Source organism: Amblyomma maculatum, chromosome 1 (genome assembly GCF_055883805.1).
Source record: "Amblyomma maculatum isolate TAMU_Amacu chromosome 1, ASM5588380v1, whole genome shotgun sequence".
NCBI lineage: Eukaryota > Metazoa > Arthropoda > Arachnida > Ixodida > Ixodidae > Amblyomma > Amblyomma maculatum.
In genome coordinates, this window is record NC_139344.1 from 28,590,721 (window position 1) to 28,609,799 (window position 19,079).

Consider the following 19,079-nt stretch of genomic DNA (forward strand, 5'->3'; position numbering starts at 1 on the left):
AACGCGACCTGTGGTGTCAAGACTTCCATCTTTGAAATCCTGTCTGGCTAAGGCTCCTCTAAGCTCAGCAAATCAACAACAGTTGCGGACATCATATGACATCACAAACTTGGGAGGAGCTACCGACGTGAGTTGGTCATTTGCGGTAGGAAGGTGTGATAAGAATCAACCCCAGGCCTCTTGCATGTCCACTCAAGCACGTAATTCCTAGTTCATGCTTGCACTTTGGCACGGCTTGGTTAAAGCGGGGCTGTATATCTATCTGAGATTTATATCTGTGTCGATTACCATTGGAATCTGGGTATCGTGGTAGCTTAGGATAATAGAGGTACAAATTAAGGGATTGTTAATTCAGCGACCAGGAACTACATGTACACGAATGATGAACATTAAGGGCAGCCGCAGAAGGGAGTCATATTACCGTAATCGTGGGATACTTTCATATCCTTAAAGACGAAGTTGAAGTGTCCCCGTAATTTTATCAGCACGTCCAACAGTCATTACAGATCGCTAGGTGTTACGTAGGCCTGGCAGCATTTAGGCGTCCCGTGACACATAACAGCCTATTTATTTATTTATTTATTTATTTATTTATTTATTTATTTATTTATTTATTTATTTATTTATTTATTTATTTATTTATTTATTTATTTATTTATTTATTTATTTATTTATTTATTTATTTATTTATTTATTTATTTATTTATTTAATGTCTAAGTTCGGAGCAAACGCAGCGACACGAATCGTGGCCGAATTCCGGTTGAGACAAGAATGCAAAAGCGCCCGTTCGCTGTGCAACGTCCGTGCTTGTTAAGGAGCTCCAGATGATCAGAATAAATGCGGAGTCCTCTGCTACGCCATCGTTATGGCTGATGTGCATCTTGGGGAGGCTAAACCCTGTATATCATCGAGCAGGAAATGTATTCACGAAGTGACGACGGTGGAGGACATCAATTATGCCAACGCATCCTCATCCACACTGACTCCGATCTTTCGAGACAGTGAGCCATGCATGCAGTGAGATTCAATGGCAGAAGCACTCGCGGCAGGCGTGGCTTATTCGAACACGGCCGCTAGGCAGAACGCCATGGCGTCTCCTTCCTAGGATGGCCGATGCGGTACGGCTGTTGTTGGTAATGGCGCCTCCTGCGTTTCGCTAATGTGCGTCTCGGAATGCTGGAGGCGTGGTTTAAAGTGAATTGTATGCCCGTGTGGCATACTTTCCTGGAACGGTTACGTAAATGAAATCATCGTTAACTCTTGTCACAAAGAAACTGAAATAATTTTAATCCATAAGCGCTACATATAAGGGGCCATCCAAGTGACACCTGCAAACGACCGCACGTTGTTCTCCTTTCAAGCTCTCTGGTTTGAAGGCGAACGCCTTTAATGGTTCATGACTCACCAGCGTGTCCGTGCGTTCACGAGAAGTGTCCGCGAGATTCCGCAGGATACCGAGAGACTGTGACGTCATCACCTGGTGGCGTCATGACCCGTCGTGACGTCATGGCCGAATTTGACGTCATCACTGGTCATGACGTCACAAGGAGATTCATGCATATACGAAGCTGACCCCGCGGGGCGTCCGATCCAGGCGTCCGTGCGGCGCCTTTCATTTGCCGCTTCCTAAAACCCCGCACCACACAGCATAAAGATTCCGCGGGAGTCCACTTGTTAATCATCCTGATGACGTCATGGAAAAAATAAAAATCCTGCCTGCACCGGGAATCGAACCTCCAGCCTTCGTATCTTCAGCGAAGCGCTTTAACTAACTGCGCCGCGCTCGGGATTGAGAAACGCACATCATAATTCCCCTTGTCTACCGTGATGATAGCAAGTCGCATATACTGCGCCTTTACTTTCCTGTAAACCAATTATGGAACTCTGGTGAACTTTGATGCGTTCAACGGAACGCTGGTTGGGTTCGACGAGGGGCGCACAATGTACCGTGTGCAGCAGCAATGCTCAGACTTTTGCAGTTCTCCACTGCACATTCAGCAGTGCTCCCGGAATGTTTTCGTTCTGTTGTGTTTGTAGGCTCCTAAAGCGCTGGGCGGCAGCTAAGTTCGGGAGTAGCCAGGAGTGATTCAATAGAGCCACCTAATGAGGGTTGACACGGACCGCCGACACTTCTACATGCAACGCATGCAAAGTGACTAGCAATAAGCATTCGCTTGATGAGTCATCGTTATCTATCCAGCTTAAACTATGCTGATCACGATCAGCTCGGGTTTTATAACGCACCTTTGCCTCCCAACGGTCATCCGCTACGCGAGGTCGTTGAACTAGGATCGTATACACTCGGACCGTGCACACAGGGCCAAGCGTGGAGTAGGGACGGGCTCAGCTGTTCAACAGTAAACGCCGCAGTCACGTACGCGCGATCTTCTTTCCTTGTTTCTTTCACCAACAATGCTGTCGGTGAATGTGTATCCCCTGGGCGTCGCACGGTTGTTTCAGCTGGGCCTGCCCAAGCCGGTACATGTACTCGTATAGTATACTCACCTCACGTAGTTGCGTTTATTTTGCCCGTCGTGACCGAGAGCAGCTTCTCGGACTGTTGTTTAAAAAAAAAGAAGCCGACTTTGCACATGTACTATGTGGATATACTGAAAACGGTTTTCATTGTGCTGGTCGAGACACCTGACATCTTTTCGTGAACGTTACACTCGGTAAATGTTTTTGTTTCTGTTTATAGCGACGTCACTGTTGCCTTAATTGCTTACGTGATGGTCATCTTTGAATGCATCGCCATGTGGATTTGTTTAGCGGCTGTCTTTTTCCAGACTATAAAGAACTTGAAAGTTAAAATATATGCTGACACTGCGACGCTGGCTTTTCGTCCCGGCCTTCAGCACTAATATGAAGCGTCAGAGAATGGAATATATTTGCCAGCCCAGTTGTTCACTGTCGAGTCGCGCACGTCCACCGAGTAGTCTGAACAGAGCACTTGCGCAGCTGGCAGTTACGAAGCGCAAGAGACCGGAAAAAACGGCCGTAGGGGACGGCCGAGGGTCAAAGGAAGATAGGTCCCCCTTTAGACCCCACGCCAACGTAATGATCCCGCGTTTGAGGGAACTGCTAAGTTGGGCACTTAAATTCTCGAAAGCTGGTTTCGTAATTTCCGCTTCGGAGTGATCGCTGCCGGTCAAATGACGACTTCCTGGACTCGTCGACGGGACTGGCAACACGTACGAGCTTTTTCTGCTACGTTCAGAGAGTCCCCTCCCCCACTACTACTCCATCCTTCTCCTTTGGTCTGGCGCACTTCCCTTGATTGTTCATAAAACCTGGAACCTACCGTCCCTGCTGACGCCATTATTTTTTGCTGCAAAAGAGAAAACGAAATGATATACATACCACTAGCCTTCGTTTCGCAAATTCCTAACCGATTGAATTAACGCTGATGTTGCCGAAGGGGCCGCAAAATTCCGCTCTCTCGTGCTCTGCGTTTTATGTAAACGTTTTACAGCCGCAAAAAGTTTCCAAACCGCCACTATTTCACGGCCCTATCTGGTGCGATTATAGTCCTGTATGCATTGTGGGCTGATTTCAAGCACTCAAATCATGAAAATCTTAAGCCTATTATTGCAACAAAATGACATATATGAGTACCACAGTTCGCCTTCCAAACATATTCAACAAACGTGTGCTCCAGAAGGCACAGAAAGGTATAAGCGTATGTTCGGTACAATTTCCCAGCCCAACACTGCGACATTTCCGGCCTGGTCGCCTCAACGCTGCCATTGGCGTAGCCCTATTTGAGGTTATAGCAATATTATAGAGTATTCTCTAACTTCACGTATACAGAAATATATGTCTCTCAAATTCTTTGCCTCAGCGTATCAGAAAACTCAAGTACCTGAAAAGCTGGGCTCAGGTTCGCATCACAGAGTATCACAATCATCAATCCTTTTTTTCGCGCCGTGGGTCGTTATGCGCAGCACACTCACGCCGTCGCGTGGATGATGTCCGTCCAAGGCCACCGATCAAGGTTGCCGGCAAGGCAAGACAGCGAACGGAGATGGGTGGCTATAGCATGGAAAGTAAGGAGTAAGTTGGGGCAGAAAATAAAAGAACGCGTCACGGACAGATAGATAAAAAGAAGATTTGGCATCTGCCAAATCTTCTTTTTATCCAAGCTTTTTGGCCAAGCTAAGGACTCCGGAAATTTCGACCAACTGGGGTTCTTTAACGTGCACTGACATCGCACAGCACACGGGCGCCTTACGTTTCGCCTCCATCGAAAAGCGGCAGCCGAGGCCGGGATTCGATCCCGCATCCTTGGGCACAGTAGTCGAGCACTATGGCCACGGCACGACCCAGGTGGGACAGATAGAAAGAAGAGAAAAAAAATAAAAGCTCGAGCTTTTTTTCCGGCTTTCCCGTTTATCGCTCTCTCCTATTCACTATCGGCTCTGCATCGGGCTCATACACGAAGGGTGCTATTGCTGACTAGAGAGTCGCGAGATGTTTATTGCCATCGGGCCTTGCTATTCCGCTCCTAGGTTTGCGATGTGCCTTACTCTCCATTAGCCAGGCGTGTGGCTTCAACGTGGAAGCGAGGTTCTTGGCGAGAGGGAACTCTTCCGCCTGCGGGCAATCGGAGAAACGAAATATCAAACCGAAAAACCAGCGGGCGCTGATTTCGCATGCACCGGCCGTACCGCAGTGCCACGGGTGATTCGGAGTATGTCCGGGCTTCGTGCTCGAGAGGCTCGATATTGGCGTAGGTTAGACCGAGCTCATTTTGTCGTCAGGTGAGAAGTCGATCGGCGGTGTAGCAGAACCAAGGTGACGAGAAAAGCGTTGGCGACAGCACATATAAAGCGGACCTCCAACTTTCCGAACCTTCATTTCCAATGAAGTCCATGCAAGGAAGGCCGTACTGGAACGAGCACGTAAGAGTTGGAAGCGAGAGCGTGAGGTTACCGTCGTCCAGCCGCTGGCTTATGCTGACTTCTTAACTAGATCATTGCCTAGTTCAGTCAGTATATTCCGTACGCTTTCCGGCAAGATGTCGTGTAGATTTTGGCTTCTGTTTCTTCATGATCCACCAATATGTTAGTCTGAGCTTGCCGAAAATGACAGTTTAAAGCCTTTCGTGTTCTAAAATGTGCTGGTACAGCGATAAACCGGCAAAACAACTTTATAGACGCCCTGAATAAAGGTTGAAGCTGTTGTCCCATTTGCCGTTTGTTGGGTCCATGACTTATCAGAATTCGGCTGTGAGCGGCGTCGGCTTTCGTCGCTCGTCATGCCTTGTCTGGCAGTCTACCTTACGGCGGGAGCAGGAGAAGGAAGAGGAGACATATTTTGCTGTCTAAGTAATCCGTCGTCACCTCGGCTCAGTTTTTGCGACGATTAATCTGCTAGCTCTCAATCTCGGCTTTCAGCTCTCCGCTCTCTCCTGTCCGGATCTCGGCTTCCAGGCTATTTTCAGACCACTTGCTCTTCTTGTCGGCGCTTTTAATGGATCGTATGGTACCAATGTCACTGGTTGCCTAGCACAAAGAAGTCGAGGCTCTGTGCTACCCGTGGGAGGGCTCTCACTACCAAATCTTCGGAATACCGTACGTCCGGCGTGCATTTCATTCGGGTGTGTTAACACTAAGGGCCAAGCCTGGCCCACACAAAGATATGGGCCGTCTGTGTAAGTGACTTACATGCGCATTATTTTCCCCCGTGAATAAACAACGATCGTATTAAAAGCTTGTGTGCATGAGCAAGAGTGGATTGAGTCAGCATGGAGCTAACTGGCATCGGGCTGAGCGAGGTCACAAAATTGTTTGATCGCGGTTTTCGTGAGCTCGTTGTTGCGGGTCAGGGCAACCGTGATTCGAACTCAGAGGCGCGGGAGTGCTAGCCGAAAACAGGCCCCTTGTTCCCTCACATACATCCGACTGACCTAATTCTTATGCATAAATGGGATTAAGTGGAGCGTTATCTGGGATGTCCAGCGGGTCAGCCTATCCCTTGTATCGAGTTAATCCAGTCCGCTATCATTTACAACCCTGAAATCACTTCCCAACAAAGCAGACGTGCTCAAGCCAACTCTGCACTGTTCTTGGAAAAGCTCCTTTCGGAACGTCGAGCGGTTCGAGGTATTGCATGGAGAGGCTAAACAGAGTATCTTGGTTTTTAGATTATGCTGATTCCTGCCGAATGCCTCAAAATACAGCTCCTACGACCAGCCACTCTATCGCATCCAATAAAGCGTCGAGACGACTCGAGCAGCGTTTAATGAACAAGACGAGGCCTGATAGGTTCTACTCGCTTATGCAAACTTGTGGAGTTGGGACGTGAAATCTGATGCTTGCTCCCATTACGTTTGACGGCAGGCTGGGGATTGAGTGGTCGGGTTGGACGCCGCTTTCACCTTGTTCCAGTGCTCCTCTGTAGCTGCGGACCACTCTGAACGAAGGTCCATCTATAGACATTTTTACTGTTTACGACTTGATCGACCACTCGTGTATTTTATATTTCTATGGTTTATGAGCCGTAACTGCTGAAAGCTACTCGGGTTATTAGAGATGCCGTAGTGGAAGGCTCCAGAAATTTCGACCACAGCACACGGGCGCCTTGCTTTTCGCCTCCACCGAAAAGCGACCGCCGCGGCCTGGAATCTACCCCGTATCCTTGGGTGCAACTGTCGAGCGCCTTATTACTGCGCCACTGTGGCGGAGCATGTATTTTAGTTTGGGTCGCGTACACCCAGTAAGCTGTATCGGTGGAATCCGCCTATCGGAACGCAACCAGCGTACCCGAGTAGGAGTATTGGCTCGCTCACAAGCGCAAATTTGAAAATGAATTTGAAATAATAGAGAAGAAATTATATAACCATTTCCTGCCGGTTTCCTCCTTAAAACTCTTTACTAGTTACCACTTGCGAGCGCTCCCAAAAAGGGCCAAAACTTGTAAGTTGACTTAAAAAAAAAAAAAAAAAAAACGTTTTACCATACTTTTGTACCATTATTGCAATACGGTTTTAAAGCAAGCGTTTATTCCACTCAGTGGTGGTTAATTTGTACAACCACTAGCTCAATCAGCTACGGTGCGGACGTGTCTGGCGCATTTACTGAACCACGAACCAATGAAAGCTTGATTTGCTGTTGCTTTCAACAGCTGCCCCAACGCGGCCTTACCACTGTGATTGTAACGCACGGAATGGTTTTGTTCAATTCAATTCAATTCAATTCAATTTTATTTTTCAGAAAGCTTCTGAAGGGTCACCTGGACTAAAAGCTGTCATGTCAGCTTGACGAGGCCCAGGTGCCCGAATGTACAAGGCAGGGCATGGTGGCCTACCATGCATAGGACAGTACAATGAAAAATAAAATACACAATATTCATGGTACAGATTTGTACATGTGAAAATATCAACTATGTTCATGCTGAGTACCGCCGAGAAGCGGCTCTATCACTTTCTTTGTAGCGCAAGATGCGCCGAGGTGTATCTCGAATGATTCCAGCCGCTCGCGTCCGTTTCCGCAATGTTGCAGGTAGCTGGGGTAATCTTACGCGTGTTCACCTTGACGTCTCTTTGCCGACTTTATATTGAGCGCTGCCAAGTGCAACAGGCATTCGTACAATTCGACGACCGAGGAGCGCGATTCAAGCTATCGCCGGCACCATTTTTCTTCATTCTTTTGCGGGCGCAACTCAGCTCAATAAACAATTCATTTCAGTGCGGCACAAGTCTCTCCGTTCGTTTTCTTCGGCATCGTCATCACCACGTCACAAAATGAACTGTATCGTACACGTGGGCGGCACCATATAGGCGCAATTCGCCAATCGCAGATGCGACATTGAGGAAAACTAGAGAGTACGCGCAAAAGCATCGAGAAAATAGGTGGCAAGGTCCAAAAACGTGGCTCCCTTCGCGGAGCAGAGGGACCTTACGCCGATTTTTACTCTCCACGATCGAGTTCGCATTCCCGACTCCAGATCATTCCTCGCCACCTTGCGGCTTGCGCCAGAATCCACCAATTGAGGCTCAGCAGCACCGGCTATGTTTTACGCACTGGCGCAAGATTCCCGTGCCGCAGAAGATCAGGGTCGTTTCCGTCGTCGGAGGAGTGAGCGCAAAATCCCCTGTTTCAATCAGAGGTCACTGAGTGGGCGACGCGAGGTCGGACGTCACTTGCCACACGATCGGTGGAGGCACGCGGCGACGGCGGCAGCTGGAGTGGGCTTTATGCGGCCGTGATAACCTCTCGTGTGGCCATAGAACCAGAAGCAGAGCCGTCACGCGTTATGGAAAGCGCCCACCCTGTAACGGACTCGCGGATACGCTATGCTGTCGCATTTATATGCGTGTCGTGCGGTCTTCCGTATGATTGTGATAGATGGATCAGTGTCCCTATCTGCGTCGACAAGTGGAACATTTGTAAGGACCAATTAACGTTGTCGCTTCATGCATACCCTTAACGGAGGAGCTTAAGCGGCTTCAATTTTGTTTCGTCACTCGTGCGTTGTAAAACGACATCACAATTTCCCATCCATCGTAATGTTGTCACGTGATGGGCAAAAAGCGAAAACCGAACGTCGAAACATCTTTGCTACATTCCATTTTACGCCTTTTTTTCGTAGGAAAGTCTGCCGTGTCGTTTCGTCGTTTCCAGCGAAAATAAGGATACGCGCCGAGGAAGCGACATGCATAGGAATTTGTATGGCGATTAGCCGATTGCCCGTTCGTGGTAGTGTCGGTGACGAACGCAACAGGCTTCCCACTGTGGTTTTCTTAACTATGCATTTGGGATTTAGGGTTAGGTAGTCCGCCTGGCGCGGTTATGATGGATGCATTCATACCGCGGGCAGATGATGAATTTGTGGATCGTATCGTCATTCGCGGGTGGCTTCTACTCTGCTGGCCTGCATACAAGGATTTGCCGTTTTCCACGGGTATAGCTTAGAGCTGCAAACCTTGGGGTACGCATGCGCCTTACGTATGGTTTTGGCTCATTGCCCCGCTTGCACCTCTTCCCGCTTGCGAGTCGTGGTCTCTCGTTTAGGCTCCGCGTTCTTCTCCAGAGCCACTCCTACATGCGACTGAAACAAGTTTCACCAACACATGGCAGTTCTGGAACTGTCACAGAAATATCATTGTTCTCCGGCAACCTTCAGTGAAGTCTCCTAATCCGACAGCAGCGCCCTATTGCACAGCATAATGACCGAAGGAAGCAACTTTGTGGCATACCCAGAACGGTGCTGCGACACTACCACTCATGGTAAACCTCGGAATACGAGTGTCCTTGTACTGCGGGGCCGCGTTCGGTGACCTATAAGTAGCGAGGACGTAAACTAAAAGAATCAATGGTCAAGGGGGAGCCTCGGTCTACCAGCTAACGTTACGCAAGAAGACCTTTCACCGCAGTAGTAGTGTCTGCATGGATGGACACATCGACAGTGCTTGGAAGGGATCAAGGAAGGAGTGAAATAGGAAGACCATAATGTAGACAACGTCATGAACCAGGCGCGTCTCCTTCGTCGCGCACGTCGCTTTCTGCTGTTATTCGACGCTCCGGCCGGGCCAAAATAGGGCTGTGTGCTGTACGATGCCGAGTACACAAAATAACCTCCGGGTACTCGAAATATATCCCGAAGTACTCAAATAAGAAGCCTCTTTCTCTCTTCTTTCTTTCTTCTTTTTGTTCATTTTTCTTCACTTACCTCCCGGCGTTGTCGAGGCGCCCTCGGAGAAGCGAGACAGTTTCTGCGTCTTGTCTTTTTTTTTTTCTTCAGAAACCAACGGGCAAACACTTGACGTTGACAGCCCCGACTATTACGCGTATACGCCGGAAGAATTCGCCTTAAAAGCTAACGGTCTAATAACGGGTGAAAACGCGGCAAAATGCTCTTAATAGCGCTTATTCGCAGATTCCTTCCGCACGCAGCTACAGGCATTATGAATAAGATGTCTCCGCCAGCAATTTTCTGCGGGTGTCTAAATGCATTCAGCGTTTACACACGAGATGATATTGCCGGTCGTTGGGAAGTGTGTAGAATGGTAGGCAGGATTCCATGGTTGCACTCAAGTGGAGAAGCAAGGGCTTTTCAACAAGACGAATTTAGCCAAATGAGTGTGGCTTTACCGGAGTGCTACGTGAAAATCTTCGGGAAAATTAAACCGTATGGCCACCAAAAATAAAATAATTCCCTCAATGCAATATATGTTTCCAGGGAAAAATTGATGAATGGTTAAGGTTCAACAGCATCCTTGCAAACTGATTCTCACAAGCCCCATAACAAGGCCCTGTGACACAGATTACAAGCGCTGAAAAGGCAAAGGTAAAGCACTGCTCCGATCATTCGACTGTTTCGGGCCCCGGCAATGAACGCATTTGCTGAGAAGAACTTTGTTTTGGCGAGATTGGAACAAATTTACGAATAATTAAAGGAAGACCAAACAAATATGTGTGTGTGTGTGTGTGTGTGTGTGTGTGTGTGTGTGTGTGTGTGTGTGTGTGTGTGTGTGTGTGTGTGTGTGTGTGTGTGTGTGTGTGTGTGTGTGTGTGTGTTGTGTGTGTGTGTGTGTGTGTGTGTGTGTGTGTGTGTGTGTGTGTGTGTGTGTGTGTGTGTGTGTGTGTGTGTGTGTGTGTGTGTGTGTGTGTGTGTGTGTGTGTGTGTGTGTGTGTGTGTGTGTGTGTGTGTGTGTGTGTGTGTGTGTGTGTGCGTGTGCGTGTGCGTGTGCGTGCGTGCGTGCGTTAACTGCTTTCTGTTATTGTCTTTCTATTATGGTTTTCTGTGTCTGCTCGGGATGATTGGGCTCGATGGCTGTGCCTTTAGGCCTTTGCCCGATTGCCTAACGCGCTTTCAAGCTGGAGAGTGCTTTTGATTATCCATTAACTGCTTTCCTAGTTAGAGCTATGTCATAGGGCATGTTGAGTATACCTGTTTTGTTTTGTTTTGTTTTTTTTTATTTCTTCAAGAACGTAACTTGCGGCAGGCTTATTTTCTCCTATAGGGTTGTATACGGAGTTATGGCGGGTACGGTGTATATACAATTCCCGGCCCGTGTCTCGTAAAAGGTGCGTGAACGACAGCGGGCGTCAGGCTTTATGGTGAAGAGACCTGCGTGTCAGCTAGAAATCTTCGGGCGTTCTGCTTTTTTGAGCTACAAATTTTATCTGCTTCTTAAAGCACTCGTCCCTCCTTTGTAATTGTTTCCACATTCGACGAAAAATTCAAAGCTCTCAGAGAACGGGCGAATTGTAAAGTCGGATATTAAGTTCAAATGTTGATTTCAGATCATTACCAACAACACTGCTGCTGCGTTTAAAACGGGATTATCTTTTCTTGTTGGAATTTTACTACTGAGAAGTATCCGACGGTTGATGGTATGCGGGCTCCTATCTTTCTTCCATTTTTGTAACCACATCTGTTATTATCTGCATTCCAGTACCCCCCCCCCCCCCCCCCTCCAACTTTGAGCGTGGAAGTCGAAGTTACATCACCTAAGAATACAGGTGACAAAAAGAGCGTCTGCGTAGTAGTCGGCGCCGCGTGTCGGAAATAATCGGGGGCTGCGTAAAAAAAAAAAGATCGTATCAATGTAATTTGTTGTTTTATGGATTGATGATGCATTAGTGTGTGATAGGCGACTACGAATTAATAACCACTGTGATTAATTGATGCCTGGATGAATTAATAATAATAATTGATTTACAGGAAAGGAAAGGCGCTGTATTTGTCACCCTTGTTATGTATACACCTGAACCGCTACGTTAGAAAAGGGAGGAAGTTGGGCGAGAAAGTAGAAAGAGAAAAAGAGGAGCCTTAGTGGAGGCCTACGGAGTAATTTCGACCACCTGGGGATCTTTAACCTGCGCTGACATCGCACAGCACGCAAACACCACTCCGTTTCGCCTCCATCGAAACGCATCCGCCGGCGGTAGGTATCGAACCCGGGAACTCCGGCACGGTAGTCGGGCGTCTTACCACTGCACCACCGCGGCGGGGCCCTGGATGAATTGAAGAAATTAAAAAAGAAAAGAAATAGAAATAAATTGGGAAAAAGAGAGGGAGTCACAACGTGTCAGAATGCTCCGAATGAAAAGCAAATGTTTCATGATGCTAATTAATAAAACGTAAAGTGCGTAATTGACCAAATAATAATTTAAATAATTGAAAATATTATAAAGGCATTCAAAAGTGTCAAACTGCTCAGAATGGAAAGCTACTGTTTGCTGATGCTATGTAGCAGTGTAAAAAAAAAAAAAAAATAAGAAGGAAAGAAAAAAGAAACAAATTATTAAAGTAAAAAATGTCTCCCATGTGTGTGTAACGCTATCGCCTCATACCCCTGACGGCAGACTTAAGGGTCCCCCTCATTTTTTTAAAGCAGTTTCCTGATCTCGCAGTGCATCTTTGATGTCTCTTCGTAAAGAAAAGCTGAGTGTACATCCTAGAACTGATTTTGAAACTATGGAACGCCATTTCAAAGGCGGCGTATTATGAAATAATAGCGATACCAGAGAGTTGCAGTAAGCTGGGCCGATAGTACCGGGCGTGAGTCCGACCCCATGATAACAAACGTAAACTAAACGATAAAAAAAAAAAGAATATTTCCTTTCTTCACTGCGTATTCGTGGAGACAACGGATCGTTCGCAGTTAACGAGTGCCTTAAAGAAAATTGTGACAAAGTATAAAACTTTATGTTGAAGTTATCTTTCTAAAACTCCACGATAAATGCGCTTTGTGAAGGCAGACACGTACTGCCAAAAGACTTTTTATTATCTGAGTGTTTCTACGAACCGCCCAGGCTTCTCGTGAAATCCGCATGCTTCCCCGTACGCTACATTCGCTCATTAATACATTCGTTCAAACTATGCAGTCTAGACACCTCTTCATGAAAAAGGGTTTTCAAACTAGTAAATGATAAACAGAAAAAAGCGAACCGCGCACCGTGGTGTGAAACAATGCCTCTGGCCGCCCCCGGCATAGAGTTTCTCAACTTTACCTGCAAGAAGAAGAGGCAACATCGTCTCTGCGAGTTTCTTAAATACGCTTCATCCACCAAAAGCATACTGGGAGGATGAAGTTTCGTATTTGGCTCAGCTAGTGCTGGACAGAAAATGAGGATTCTGCAGAGGAATAACGGCCATGTCACGAGGTCTAGCCAATGCAGCCACGATGCTCTCAGTACTGTGTAAAATAAATTGCTCTAATAGAGTGATTTTCTGTTATTTCAAAAATACAGCATGGGGGAGTGAATGCTTCAGCTCGTGCTGAAATAGCAAAGTTGTATTGTAAAGGTAGCATAATAGAGATGCAAACCCCGATTCCGACCCAACATTAAGTCAAAGGCGAAACTTTATCTTCCTGGCCTGTCTTTGACGGATGAAGTGCCAAGGTAGCAGTTTTGCCTCCTGGTATACATGAGAAACTTTATGACCTACAGTGTAACCAAGCGCCTCATACGTTTGGAAATGCGGTGTTGGTCTAAATATTTCGCGCTGAGGAGGAATAAGTTAGAGGTGAAGGAAATGTAGCCGCTAACCTGTGAATAACCATGAACCTTGTCCATCAGCCAATATTTACAACTACTATATTTTCATCTTAAGATCTTGATATGGTCGAATGATATTCTGGATACAAGGCGAGGCTGGACGATTACTTTTACAGTTCCTTTGAAACAAATGTGCCTGTTACGTTCTTGTGTATGCGACCTTCAACATATGCCGGAAAACTTGCTTTCCAACCGAAATATAATTCATTTCAGGGCGTATAGTGTGGATGAAAGCAAGACAGCCGCATCTAGAAACGCTGATTTGCGAACGGCTCGCTGCATTGTATAAATCTTACTTAACGATTTCTCCATTGAGTATGTCACCCTTAGCGGCGGTCTGTTCACGAAGGTATTACATGCCGAATGATCGCGTCAGTGGCGAAGAAGGAAACATTGTAATGATTTTTTTTTTCCTTTACGGCACTAGAGATCAGCCTTAATAACACGTTTTTATTCAGAGAGCTTCCGTGCAAAATTCCTATAGAAGGCACATCGACGTCCTCCCAAAAGGAGCCCGTCCTTTTCAAATGCTGCAATCGGGCTTCCCCGGATGAAGCCTTAATACCGCCCAGCTTTTTCGTTCCTGATGGCTTCGTAAACATAATAAGATGAGCCCAAGACTTTCATGCTTCTGTACTTTCTTACCGATGACGACACTAAAAGAAGTGAAAGGTTCTCTCCAGAGCGCATGCTTCTGGTTTATCTGTCGCTCTGGATTCTTTTCTCTCGTGCTCGAGTTGGGCGAAAGCTCGCGGGGCATCTCGCCGCCCTTACCGAAGTTAAACAGCGTCACTTTTTTGCGCGTGCTTCATACGCGCGCACGTGCGCTTATTCGGCCGACCTTCTGGAAACTGTGTCGCATCTGTCAGCGCGAAGCGTGCCAGGCGCACAGAGAATTCTCTCTGCGGAAGGGGGCTCCTTTTCAAGTGTGGTCCTGCATAATGAACGCCGGCGCCGGCCAGTTCTCGCCTCGTTTAGAATACCGCGAAGCCACAGTCGGAGCGCGCCGGTGCCAGAATGGCTGCATTGTGCTCGAGGGCATTCCCTATGCTCTTTCGCGTTGCCTCTGCAGTTGCGAAGGGTTCTGCGGTGGGCAGCTAGGTGGCCATGGGCGGAGTTATCCCAAAAATAGGACGAAGGTTCGCTAAGAAGGCCGCTGCTCGCGGTCATAAAAAACCGATACCAGGAACATTTTTACCGTCAAAAAAACGCTCACTGCATTTGTTCAAAATTGCTTAGCTGGCGCCCACAAGCTATCTTCGTGGAGATAAAAAAAAAAAAAGGCTGTAAGGGAGTTAAGGAAGTTGGGAAATTTTCTGAAATGTGTACACCGATGTTCCACGTCTCCATCCGCCACCGTATAAGTTAAGCAGTTTCTGTACTCTTGATTTTCTGAGAAAGGATTTGCGCTTTCATGTTCCTTTCCCTCCAGCAAAACAGTCTTATTCGTTCCTCCACCAAACACACCTCCGCTTAGTCGTTCAGCTTTCTGGACTGAACCAAGAGGCACGTAATCATATAGTCACCGCCACACTTTGACCGTGAGCCGGCTGACTGCGCCTGTCCCGATTATCCGCGCATCCCGTAAAGTTATCAAAGTATAACCCCGCATACCTGGGCTCCGAGGGAACCTCTGTCGTTAGAGGAGCTCTAGGTCTATGGTTTCGCCCGGCGAATAACGCGCTGCAAGCCAGGACAGCTAAGACAAGGTTTATTACGCCCCCCCCCCCCCCCCCCTCCACTTCCAAGAAAAACACACACAAAAACCGACAACAACCCTAATCTATGTTGCCTGCTAAAGTTTGCCAGTGGAATACGGTGCGGACGACGGAGCGCCTCATGCAAAGTACCCGATCAGAAAAGCGACGGGGCAGGTAATCAAGCAGTGGCCAGATAACAGCGCAAAATTACTCTCTGTTCTCGGCGTTCAAATGGGGCCGCAGGCGCCACGACAACGTACACACACCACTGAACAGCACCACGGAGCCTCACGGCTGTCACATTATCGTGCGGCGCTGTTCGGACCTAGTAAAACAACGAGATGCCGAAAGCGATACAAGCGAAGGGGCTGCTGGTGTCACAGCCACTCACGCCAAGTGCTGCTTCTGCAGCGGTGATGGACCGTCGCTACACATCCTGCCGCTACCCGTGCACGTTCCAGCTAAATAGCATCGGCGGCTTGTCCGGGCAGCCGGAACAACGGTGCTCTCCAGGCAGGCCGTTATTCAGCTCCCGCAGTGATCACACATTTGCTCACCGGCGATAGCCTTGCAAGACATGCGCGTCGGTACCGCATATGAGCGCATAGCTGCTCGACAGGAGTGCTTTCCTCTGTTATATTCATTATGACAAGCTTCACAGAACTGTCATATGGCATTCTCTCATAGTTTTGCTTCCTCCAATAGCTCGACGACAAGCGGCTACAGAATTTGCTTCATCTTGGGAGCGAAATTGATGTTCGGAAGCACGTACGAGCAAACGCTATATGTATATGCTAACGCGCTATTTATACTATTGACGGACGTTGCAGTCTACGTCGACGCATGCTGAAGTTGTTACTGCATAGGTTCATTGCTTGAAGAATTTGGTATAGCAGACATCGCCTCTGGTGAGAGTGTATGGAACGTATGGCACAGCGTGTGGCAGACGCTGCAGCACACAATTCTGGAAAGTGGGCTCTTCCTTGCTACTCATCGGGATAAAGAAAGCGGAAGTGTCCACCCATTTACTCTTCACGGCAGCCAACGTTCCTACTAATGCGCAAGAAAAAGTTGGAAACAGTGGGCAGTGTGGCCAGTAGGAGCTATGCACAGCGCATTTCTCTCGCAAAGATTGATTTGGTTTTGCTTTTTTTGTTTTGTTTTTCCTTTTGTCTCTTTATAATGGAAAGTGTTATGTTTGTCAGCTAATGCTAAGTTTTAATGAAGTGCAGCATTTAAAAACACCTATAATGATCTGATTGATTGATTGATTCATTGATTGATTTATTGATTGGTTGTTTGTTCGATTGATTGATTGATTGATTGATTGCTGATTGATTGAATGATTGATTTATTGATTGATTGATTGATTGATTGATTGATTGATTGATTGATTGATTGATTGATTGATTCCAGATTAGTTTACACGGTGCTAAAAATTGCCGAGGGCTTTCGTGGATAGCCTCGCGCGACAATAGCTTGCGGAATTGGCTCCCGCTTCATCGGAGAGCGCTTTCATCTTGCGCCACTGTGGCTTAGGGCCAAACGGCTTCTTCATGTGCCGCTGGCCAGTTTCAAAACATGTTTATAGGGCCCCTCACCCGCGATGAGCAGCCAGCGTTGGGGAAAGGGGGGAATTTGCTTCAGCAAGCGCTTGCACCCTGGTATGTGTAATGCGGGCCCCTGAAGCAGCATCCGCGTTGATGGTTTCTGCGCAGGCTGTCGGCGCTGTCGGCGGAAAGCGGCGGTGAGCGCGGCCTGTTGAGGGCCCCGGAGACGAGCGGCGTGCTGGGCGGCCATGGGAGCGGCGCCCTGAGGACCGAGCCCGGCATGGCCAGGCGCAAGGGCATCGACCCGCGGGCCAGGGGGCCTTCCTCGCTCTTCCTCCTCTCCGAGGACAACCTGCTGCGACGATACACCAAGTTCTTCATCGAGTGGCCATATCCTTTGTCTCTAGCGGCCAGTGCCTGTGCGCGCAGTGCGCAGTGGTGGAAGCTCATCGTGGCGCGCGTTTGAGTGTGCTGCGCACTACTGCTTCGCTGTCGAACGGATTACTCCTGGTGAACATGCCAGCGCCTCTTCCGAACGCTCCAAGCCCAATCGAAGACAACTTCAGGTATCGGAGGTAGCTGCACTGCGGTGATTTGCCGGTCTACACCGACCTTTTTAGAGCAGAAGAGAGGATCAGTCTGGCAGCTCGACAGGCTGAGGAGCAAAAGATGCGCCTGTTTGTTAGGTCAAGAAAAAGCAATACTTGACAAAAAAGTTTTCTACGACCCTGCTCAAGCTCTGTTTCAGATACGTCGCAAAAGTTATTTCAATCATGATTTAATATATGTCAATGCTTACAGTCGGATACAATTCTAGAATGTAATGGCAAGAGATTACTCAGGGGAAGCCCTCCGGCCAATAGCATGGACAGATCATGAAGTCACTGTTAATCCCATTTCATGGACGCAGCTGCAATTCGTCCGCGTTTTCACGCTAGTTTATTAACTGCGACGTCAGAAGAACCGGTCAACGCCATAAGCTCAAGGGCCGCCTCTTAAAGGGCCACTGTCCAGGGTATGACTTTTCAAGAAAAGGAGCCCCATGTTTCGATCAGGTACCGGAGATTATCTGTTCAAAATGCTACAGTGATACGCGCGCCGCAAAGCAGCGAAAATACAAATCAAAGCGCTCTCATCCTCTCCTTTGGGTAACCAGCTTCCCCTTTCTCTACGCTGGCCCGTCGGGTCGCGTGGCTGACGTCAGAAGACAACGACATCCATTGGTCCGTCTCTCTGACTGACGGGTGAAGGATGGGCGTACACGACTAATTGTGTGCGCCGCTCGCTGCGCGTTTTTTCCTCGCCACGGCCGGACTGAATGTCATAAATGCAGCGGCGCGAGCTCCCTCGCCCGTTTCGTTTTCGCGCACGCAGAGTACCACGCCCGACCTACCGCCAAACACGGAGAAGGATGGGGAATTTGTCTTGCGGAAGCTATAAGACCGAACAGGAGAGTGGAAAACCTTTGCGAGGGAACGGTAGGAGAGAAGCAGGACAGAATCGAGTGATTGCGGTGGCTGTAACTGCGTTATTAATTACTCGTTTCAAAAACATTTTGCGGTCTTGCGTTCTGGGGGCGAAGCCTCACAGTCACCGGGGAAGAAAATATTTTCGACCGGAGGGTGGACAGTAGGCCTTTAAAGGCGTGCTGCCGCGGCGTTCTTGAGTTCTATTCGACTGCAGATGGTTTACTCGCCTCGTGTCGATCACTTAAGATGATTTCAGCCCCGCTTTCTTCGGCAGCCCATGACAGGGTGCACGTGCTGCAGATAGGAAATAGAGTTCGTTGTTTGTTTTGCTTGTTGAAGGAGCAAATATTTTATTCCGGGCCCTGAGCCTGCATGGTACCCGCGCAATTATCCGAGACTGTGAAAATCGTTGATCGTGGCCGTGCAAAAGTCTCATTGGTCTGGTATCTTGACAGCGGACGCTCCAGCGAACACTCGCATTGCAAATATGTAGCGCGACAGTCCCGAACACACTGCTTACATTAAAGTTCGACGCAAGTAGGCGTATGTAAACAAATAATTCGCTCATAGGCAAAATGATCCGTCGCGGTGATGTTTCCCGCCGCAACGTACACGTCGCATGGTCTCCCTGCTGGCGCCATTGAAAAAGAGAGATGAACGATGCGCTGTGGGCTCAGCGGCAAATCTTGTAAAGGGAAAAGGGGAGTGGGAGGCTGGCCCAAGGGAAGTGCCGGGCTCTGCGACAAGCCAGGCGCAACCGGGCGAGGCAGACGAAAGTCGATGCCCTGTCCGCTTAGGCGGCTTCACCCACCGGAAATATTTCTAGGTTGTAATTGTGGCGGTCGGAG

At 48.2% G+C, this 19,079-nt stretch overlaps 1 protein-coding gene across 4 annotated transcripts in view; it reads left to right on the forward strand.

Annotated features, from left to right (window-relative positions):
- The window catches only part of LOC146202005 (voltage-dependent calcium channel type A subunit alpha-1-like), a 489,246-nt gene that overhangs the window by 374,965 nt on the left and 95,202 nt on the right, over positions 1-19,079 (forward strand). For all 4 annotated transcript variants that reach the window (XM_084587895.1, XM_084587897.1, XM_084587896.1 and 1 more), the window contains exon 4: positions 16,931-17,151. In XM_084587895.1, the coding sequence (XP_084444021.1) occupies positions 16,931-17,151 (221 nt within the window). The remainder of the gene's footprint in view (positions 1-16,930; positions 17,152-19,079) is intronic.